We start from the raw sequence: 10,000 nt of genomic DNA, 5'->3' as shown, positions 1-10,000 counted from the left end.
CTTTAAAATGAAAAAATCTCTAAACACTTCAAAATAAATCAAAATATTTTGAAAATGTTATCGTGTATAAAAAATAGCTAAGATAAACATTCAGTCAAAATTTCATGTATCTACGGTCATTATTTTTAAAGTTACACCAAAAACCAAATTCAATTTTGTGAAAAATCGATTTTGCGTAAACATTCCCGTTTTTCCTTAATTTTTCTTTTGTTTTTCCCGGCGCTTTTGAAAACTACTGGGAAATTTAAATTTTTGACCTCCTCAATGCACCAACGATATTCACTTTCTGATCGAACAAGATACTGAAGTTGAAAATCGTAGCATTATTTCGACTACTTATCGTGTACACAAATACAAAAAAAAAATAAAAAAAAAAACACACATCATTGTAAAATCAATACATTCATCGTTCCACTCAGAATCTAAAATGAAAGTATAACAACTATTAAAATATATTAATAATATAAATATTTTAGGCAGTTCATGCTGACTTACAAAATACTCAACGACGTTAATGAATCGAATATCCCAGGGGGAATGTTTCTCATCATATTGTAGCTTAAAATCCTTTTTATAAGATATTATATGTAATTTTCACTAAACTATACAAACGATCACTTGAAAAAAGAGTTTAATACTTACAGTGTATCCAGTTTTATAAGTCCTTTAAACATTTCCAAATCGAGCTTATGGATTTGGTTCTGTTCCAAGGATAAGGACTCCAAACTCATTAAGTTATTAAAAACCCCAGTCTCGATGTTTTCAATTTTATTTTCAACCAATGATCTAATAATTAAATAATGTATTATATAGATAATGTATAGGTGATAAATAAACATAATATAACCATTAGCTTATTTGTTAATCAATATTCTTACAATGTCTGAAGCTTCGAAAGGTTCGCAAATACACCATTTATCAAATTACTTATTTCATTGCCATCCAACTTTCTGAAAAATGTTTACATTCTAGATTATAATTAATTAATAATGTCTATGTCTTTAAAAGTGTTTATATTAGGTATATTATAACTCACAAGGTTTTTAACTCTGTAAGATTGGTAAATAATTTTGGTTTGATATCCCTGACTTTATTATAGCCCAAGTCCCTGGAAAACAATACAGTTTTTTTAATATTTATCATACAACATATATGATTATTTCATAATATTATTAGCCTTGTGTTATGTAAATTATTTTACTTGTTTTTCTATTTTTTTTTTTTGTGTACTTATGTCTTCGCGGATATGTAGTAGGATATAGTAGGAAGCATTAATGTTTTGTTTAGACAAATAAATAATTCAAGAAATGAAAGTATAACAATTATCAAAATATATTAATAATATAAATATTTTAGGCAGTTCATGCTGACTTACAAAAGAGTCAACGACATTAAAGAATCGAATATCCCAGGTGGAATATTCCTTATCATATTGTAGCTTAAATACCTATGTATAAAATATAAAATGTAATTTTCACTCGGCTCTACAATAGGATCACATGAAAAAAGTGTTTAATACTTACAGTTTAGCCAGTTTTATAAGTCCCTTAAACATTTCCAAATCAAGCTTATGGATTTGGTTCTCTTCCAAGGATAAGATCTCCAAACTCTTTAAGTTATTAAATACCCCAGTCTCGATGTTTTCTATTCTATTTCTAACCAATGATCTAATAATTATATTATTTATTATATAGGTAATGTATAGGAAATAATATTATATAAATAAACAAATAACTACAATCTTATTTGTTAATTAATATTCTTACAATATCTGAAGCTTCGAAAGGTTTGCAAATACACCATTTTTCAAATTACTTATTTCATTGCCTTTCAACATTCTGAAAATATGTTTAGATTCTGGATTATAATTAATAAGAAATATCTATGTCTTTAAAAGTGGTTATATTAGGTATATTATAACTCACAAGGTCTTTAACTCTGTAAGATGGGTAAATAATTTCGGTTCGATATCCCCAATTTTATTATAGCTCAAGTCCCTGGAATACAATACAGTTTTTTTAATAATTATCATACAAAATATATTTTCGGTTAATTCTTTCAACGATTTTTCGCTCATTTCTACTGGAAAAAGGCACAAAGGGTCGTAATCCCCGAAAACATCTATCTGGGGGTAATTTTTCTTCAGCGCGTTTACAAACAACAGATTATTGCAATCGCACGTCAACGGGTTATGGTCAAGCTTTCTATAGTAGAAAGCATTGATCTTTTGTTTAGACAAATATATAATTCAAAAAATGAAAGTATAACAATTATTATAATATATTAATAATATAAATATTTTAGGCAGTTCATGCTGACTTACAGACGACCCAACGACGTTAATGAATCGAATATCCCAGGTGGAATGTTTCTTATCATATTGTGGCTTAAATACCTATGTATAAAATATAAAATGTAATTTTCACTCGGCTATAAAATACGATCACATGAAAAAAGTGTTTAATACTTACAGTTTAGCCAGTTTTATAGGTCCCTTAAACATTTCTAAATCAAGCTTATGGATTTGGTTCTCTTCCAAGGATAAGATCTCCAAACTCGTTAAGTTATTAAAAACCCCAGTCTCGATGTTTTCAATTATATTTCCATTCAAGTTTCTAATAATAAAATAATTTATTATATAGATAATGTATAGGTGATTATATCATATAAATAAAAAGATAACCATTAGCTATTTGTTAATTTATATTCTTACATTCTCCGAAGCTTCGAAAGGTTTGCAAATGCACCATTTTTCAAATTACTTATTTCATTGAGATCCAATATTCTGAAAATATGTTTACATTCTGGATTATAATAAATTAATAATGTCTATGTATTTAAAAGTGTTTATATTAGGTATATAATAACTCACAAAGTCTTTAACTCTGTAAGATGAGTAAATGATTTTGGTTCAATATCCCTGATTTTATTCATGCTATAGTCCCTGGAATACAATATAGTTTGTTTAATTATTATCATACAAAATATATGATTATGTCATAATATTATTGGCCCTCGTGTTATGTAAATTATTTTACTTTTTTTCTATTTTTTTTGTACTTAGGTACCTGCGGATATCTAGTAGGATATAGACGTGCGTGAAGTTACCCTCCTCCCCCCATCATGACTGATTCATTTGAAAGTTATGGTATCATTTTGCAAATAATTTGTATAAATAGTAAAACATAATACATATAAAACAGTAAACTTTTATACAGGGAACTAAACAGATTTCCTGGGGCTTTATAGAATTCTGAGTGGGTTTAGCCCACACCATTCTATGACTATGGTTATGCCTTGTTCTACACTATTTTTTTCTTCAAGATAAAAATGACATCCCTGGTCATGTGGGACACTGAAATCATCAATCTCATTATTCAGCTATTTGGAGATAGGTGTTGTAAGATATATTTCTATGTAATGCCAAAGTTTCTAAGTTTACTAACTTTAAAATTATTTCCTCACTAGTCTGAAGGGTTCTTAGAATATTACATTTAACATAAACATTTAAAAACTAACAATAAACAATAACTCTAATTTATAATTTTAAAAATGTAATTTTGTATATAAATCTAAAATGATTAATCAAAATCTAAATAGAAATAAAAAGGCTAGTTCAATATACAATAAATATAGATTTTATTCAAATTTAATTTTATCTATTGAATTTAGATGTACATTTTGTATTTTTTCGTCTAAGGATTTTTTTATATTCAAATTAGATTTTTTATTTTTGTCTAGGTTTTTATACTGAAATAATATTTTTTGATTGAACTCTTCATTTTAGGTTTTTTAATATCATTTCGAATTACATGACTTATCCAAATTACCTTTTTTACAAAAAATAGATTTTAGTTTTTTTTTTTATTTAGATTTTTTAAATAAGTTGCAATTTTTATTTTTTTGTCTAAAAGATTTATTTTTATTAAAATTGAATTTTATCCAAATTAGATTTTTATGAGATCCCTAATTTTAGGCTTTTTTAAGAATTAGATTTTTATTAAAATTGCATTGTTTATTTTTGTCTATAAGGATTATTAAAAAATATCTTATTAAAAAATCTATATTAAATAAAAAAATATTAATAAAAATTTATATATGATAAGAAACCTGTAATAATTTAATTAAAAATCTTGATTGAATAAAACAAAACTAAACCAAAAAAATATCTAAATATAAATTAAAAAAATAATACTAAAATTTATATTTAATAAAAAATCTTTATTCGATAAAAAAAAATCCATTTTACAACAATAAAACAAAAAAAAAAATGTATATTTAATAAAATAATTGTAAATTTAATAAAAATCTATATTTCATAAAAAAATCTGTATTAAATCAATTTTTGATAAAAAATCATTATTAAATCTACGTTTGTTTAAAATCTATACTTGATAAAAAGTATAATATTCGAAAAAAAAATAAGTACATATATAATATTGATATATATGTATATATAAATATATTAAATCTATAGGTATATGATAAAAATATGTATTTAAAAGTGTTTATATTAGGTATATTATAACTCACAAGTACTTTAAATCTGTAAGATGAGTAAATGATTTCGGTTCGATATCCTTGATTTCATTAAAGCTCAAGTCCCTGGAATACAATACAGTTTGTTTAATAATTATCATACAAAATATATGATTATTTCATAAAATTATTGGCCTTGTATTATGTAAATTGTTTTACTTGTTTTTCTATTTTTTGTGTGTACTTAGGTCTTTGCGGAAATCTAGTAAGATATAGTAGGAAGCATTAATGTTTTGTTTAGACAAATATATAATTCAAAAAATGAAAGTATCACAATTATTATAATATATTAATAATATAAATATTTTAGGCATTTCATGCTGACTTACAAAAGAGTCAACGACGTCAATGAATCGAATGTCCAAGGTGGAATATTCCTTATCATATTGTAGCTTAAATTCCGATTTATAAAATATAAACTTAATTTACACTCGGCAATACAATACGATCACATGCAAAAAGTGTTTAATACTTACAGTTTAGCCAGTTGTATAAGTCCCTTAAACATTTCCAAATCAAGCTTATTGGATTTCATAGTCTCATAGTGTAAAATCGTTTTCAAAGATTTTTGGATTTTAATAGAACAATTCTATTAAAAAATAAATAAATATGTCTAACTGCAAACACTATATTGCATTTCGATTTTAATTATTAATATCATTAGCAGGGCTCGGAAGTTGTAGCAAATGCATATTTTTATTGGTTCGTCCTAGAACATCCAAAGTAAGACACAAATATGTATCACACTTCTCTGATGTCATACACGAAATTTTATTGTGCTATTTTTTTGCATATTTACTGTTTTTATTGCTATTTTGCTAATTTAGGATTTATAGTGCTATTTTTAGGCATATTTTATTAATAAACATAATATTATATACCTACGTATTATACAACATTTAGGAAATTATCACATTATGTTGAAAATAATGATTAATTTGGTTAGGAAATAGGAAAGGAAATAGATCTTATAAGTACACTTTTACAAACATATTTAAGTAGTTTAATATCTTATATTTTGTTAAAGGTTTATAATTCATTTAGTCCAGACAGTCCCTGATGTCTATGAGCCCAACAATTTTATAAAATTTTAGAATTACATTTCACTTTTTAAAATAAATTTAATTTTTTCAATTTAAATGCATGTTTTTTGATTTTTTGTTCTATTTATAGCGCATATTTTGGAATTTTTAAGTGCATATTTAAGAGTTAAAAAGTAACATTTTTAGTGCTACAACTTCCGAGCCCTGATCATAAGTATTGTGAAAAATATTTTTGGGGAAGTTTGAATTTCGATTTTAATTATTAATATCTGAAGTTTTGTAAAAAATATTTTAATTGTTAATGCGTTTCGGTTTTTTAAAAATGTTTTGGGAGATTTTACATTCAAATTTTTAATTTTCAATAACATACATTTTGCAAAAAAATATTTTAATTATTATTGCATTTCGATTTTTAATTGTCAATAACATACCTTTTGCAAAAAAAAATATTTTAATTATTATTGCATTTCGATTTTCTGATATTTTTGCATATTGTTTTTATTGAAATAAAATGAGGAGGGCCAGGAATGGTATATATCAGGGATGGCAAACCTTTTGAACACTGCTTGCCCAAAATTACCTTTTTTTTTTTTTTAGAGCATGCCATGAAAAAATTATATTTTGTTATATTATAATTCGATTGTATAATTTATGTATAAAAAAGTTAGTTTAGGACCTAAATAATTATCTACAGATAAAATTGAATAATCGTTAATGACCGATAAAGGCCGTATGCTCAAAATATTTTTAACTATTACGCGTGCCATGGATTTGCCATCCCTGGTATATATTATATATTACTGGTACTTACCGGAATTTTTCTATTTAGATGTTAGAACATAGTAAAGTATGTCATACTTTTCATATTATTTTATAATACATGTCATAAGCGAGATTTATAAGCTTTCTTATTACCTATATCAAACATTTCCAATATTTTGCGAGTTATTAACAGTTATTTGATACCTATACTTTTATATTTTAACTACACCTTATAGAGTATATAAACCAATCCTTATTCCTTGTCGTATATATCCGCTGTTATTATGAGATATTTTATGATTTACTTCGCAGCTCCGTCGAATTTAGTGTTTGAATATTTCTTAGAACATATAATACGCGTGTTACGTTTATACGTCCTTAAACTGCAGGACCCAGGCCGATGGTTATTAGTTATTAGTTATTACCAGGGTTGGGAATTTAAGCATTTGCATATTTCTTTTGAAATGCTAAAAAAATCCCAACCATGGTTATTACTCTACATAAATTATAACTTTAATTTAATAAAAAACATATTGCATACGAGTCTGTAATGAACTACCACATTTTATGTTTTTGCTGTCGTTGCTATCATATGTAGCACATACCTAGGTAATATTTATAGGGTAATTGATAAGCGCGTATATCGAGTCCGAATCTCGGATGAGAAAAATGATAATTTGCAATTTTTTTCGTAACGGTTTCGTAACGCTTTATGTAACGTAACGTTTTCGATTCTATGTGCCAAAGCAAAGACATAAAATATCAAAAACGAACAGTTGTGCGCCTGCGAAACAACCTTGTGAAACGAGTGATACGATGCAAATATGCAATACGATTTTATGATCGCGAAAAAGCGTATTCGCCTATCAAATTATAATATCGATAAGATCATAAGTTATGGATATCATAAATATGGATATTATGGAAACTATTAAATCACCATCGGTTTTGGTTTACATGTGTTGTATTGACATAAGGACATTAATGTCCGTCTTCTGTATTATTTGTATAACGGTTATGTGTCTTAATATGTTAATTTAGTCCATCCTAATTCCTAATATTATATTATATATTTGTACAATCCATACCAAATGTTTTTAACATATTAACCAAATTATTATAATATTAACTAAATTTTTTATGTTATTTAAACAATTTAATTTAATAAAATATTGTGTATTAAATAATTGTAAAATAATTGTAAATAATTGTAAAATTATAATAAGGTTTAAAACACCTGATTAAGTTTGTGTAAATGTGTACCTATATTAAATTGTAGTTTATGAATTTATCTATATATATATGTGTTGCATATGACTATATGAAGTATATAATCTTATCTTTGGAAATAACGACCGGTGTCAATTTTATCGATATTATGAGTCTGTGAACGTGAAAATACGTAGAAAAACGAATATAATATGTGTTAAAAATAATAATATGCACTTTAAAGCTACAAATATGCATTCAATATGTATTCAATAGGTAAAAACGTTGAAATATGAAAAATATGCAAAATAAAATTGGTGTTATTTTAATAAGAGTGATCTAAATCGGGGACAATTTTCATCAGATTTCAAAAAACTTATTCCAATACATATCTGCATTTGCATATAAATCCGGTCCCTTATCATAACACAGTAACGTATTTGAGCAGTCTTCAGTAGTGGGGGAAACGGGGTGAATTATTTTTTTAATTTAATTAATTTGATTTAGATTAAAATTAATATAATTTAATTTTTAAAAGTTAGAAATTATTATACAACAATATAGTTCACATTTAAATACAATTTAATATGCGTTAAATAACAAAACCAAAAAATGCCCAACTTGCAAACACAAAAATTCCACTGACCTTAATACGATTATTGATAAATTAGATTTCGCAATACTCGGTCAAAGTGAATTACTAAGTACATTTTAAAACTTGCCACCCGGCGCGGCGTTTTAACGAAGGGTATTATCTTCCGTATAGACGACTTACAGAAATTCGGCATCCGGAGGTACGCGGTCGGGAATCCGATCCAGTTCCATTACATCGCATTTGACCACCTTATTTTTGCACTTGCATTTGTCCGGGCACTCGGAAGTGACCGATGTAAACGACGACAAGGAGAACGTCAACAGAAAAAGTAGCAGCACCATAGTCCTCCTTAAAACAGCGGCGGCGGCAGCGGCGTCTTGATACATCAACCGAGTCAACGCTCGGACTGTTCGCAAAGCACACTACACAATCGCACTTGCCGCTGCGTAACGTAATAGAAAATATACAATATCGAACAATAGTGAGCACGATCTGTGTTTTTAGCGTGATATTTTTTGTCATTGAATATTGCCACTCTCCGAGGAAAAATTTGGAAAACTGGAAAAACTTACTTGAGGGCGATCCCTCTGATATACGCTTACCACCAGTACCAACAAGTAGGTAGAGCTGTATATGCCAAGTAGTAAATAGTTATCTCAAGAAGGGAAATGTGATGTATAATATAATACATAATATGTACTTATTATTATTTAGTGGATTTTTTATTAATTTATTATTATGTAGCTACCTATAGCTCTATATTAAGAAAAAGTAAATAAATATATATAATTTTAAATAATTTTTATACAATACTAGCTGAACCCATGCATTTCGTTGACCGTAAAAAAACTGCGGTAAAGCACGATTGAGCATATACCTTTTTAGCAACTCGATTGAGCATAGAATATTTTATGCGATGTTAACACATTCACGTGGCCGAAATTTTGTATTTTATTATTTTCACGTGTTATTATATCAATTATTATGATACCAGACGCCGTGACCTGAGCCCACCTTTATGGACATTGTTATCGATTAGTAAATTAATTCCTTAGCAATAAATTTCCGACGTTTTAAACATTTAAAATCGGGAGAAAATATAAGATTATAATTAATAATATACAATTCCAAAGTTATCATAGAAATAATATTATTGTTCATTTTGTAATGATAATATTATAATAGTATTATAATAACGTTATACTAATATTATTCGTTAATATAATGTTATAATAATATTATTAAACAAAAAATTTCTGTCTGGGTAGTATTCTTAACTTATAAACCATGCAGTATTTTTTTTAATTCGTACCATATTTTAATTTTATTATTTTCATAACTATTATTATTATTATTATTATCAAACAGATTTATGAAATATGACTATATTATTATTGACTATAAAATCATGTTATTTTTTTGATATGTTATATTTTGAATTATTATAATTATTTAAATAAATATATTTGTATAATATAGTTTAAAATGAAAATGGAAATGTTGCTGTGTTTTTCATGCTCAATCGTGTAGGTTTTCTTTTGTATTCCAATTTCCTTTGATACGCCGACGAATTTGCTCAATCGTGTCTCAGCCGAAAATTGCAACTTTTAAAAAAAATAAGATTGATCAACTCCTCTTTGGTGTAACTCGCTGCAGTAAGTGCAACTCAGCCACCCTGGTTTTCAATTGTGAACCTCAAGATCCCGTTTTAAGCACCTCTTTAAAATGTAAAATAGTTTTTGAGATATAGTGATCAGTTAGTCAGTGGTATTTGTATTTTTATATATAAAGATATACAATTACACGTTTATTTTAATTAATATATCACTCAAATGTTAATTAACTTAGACAA

General features: G+C 26.3%; 1 protein-coding gene across 3 annotated transcripts; it reads right to left on the bottom strand.

Moving 5' to 3' along the window:
- Positions 1–481: 481 nt before the first annotated feature.
- On the bottom strand, positions 482–9,192 carry LOC100572081 (leucine-rich repeat-containing protein 15). 3 transcript variants are annotated; one of them, XM_029490895.1, is made up of 14 exons: positions 8,329–9,192; positions 4,534–4,605; positions 2,873–2,944; positions 2,714–2,785; positions 2,472–2,615; positions 2,324–2,395; positions 1,926–1,997; positions 1,767–1,838; positions 1,524–1,667; positions 1,376–1,447; positions 1,037–1,108; positions 879–950; positions 643–786; positions 482–567 (listed from the first exon to the last, which is right to left on the bottom strand). In XM_029490895.1, exons 1-14 carry the CDS (start codon positions 8,532–8,534, stop codon positions 492–494), a joined length of 1,362 nt encoding a protein of 453 aa, XP_029346755.1. In that variant the 5' UTR covers positions 8,535–9,192; the 3' UTR covers positions 482–491. The 3 variants fall into 3 exon arrangements, with proteins under 3 accessions (XP_029346755.1, XP_029346756.1, XP_029346757.1); XM_029490896.1 differs by lacking the exon at positions 1,376–1,447 and having other exon boundaries at positions 8,329–9,186; XM_029490897.1 differs by lacking the exons at positions 482–567; positions 643–786 and having other exon boundaries at positions 879–968; positions 8,329–9,191.
- Between the last annotated feature and the right edge of the window lie 808 nt (positions 9,193–10,000).

This window comes from Acyrthosiphon pisum, chromosome A2 (genome assembly GCF_005508785.2).
Source record: "Acyrthosiphon pisum isolate AL4f chromosome A2, pea_aphid_22Mar2018_4r6ur, whole genome shotgun sequence".
Classification (NCBI taxonomy): Eukaryota; Metazoa; Arthropoda; class Insecta; order Hemiptera; family Aphididae; genus Acyrthosiphon; species Acyrthosiphon pisum.
This window is presented reverse-complemented; position numbering and strand designations above follow the sequence as displayed.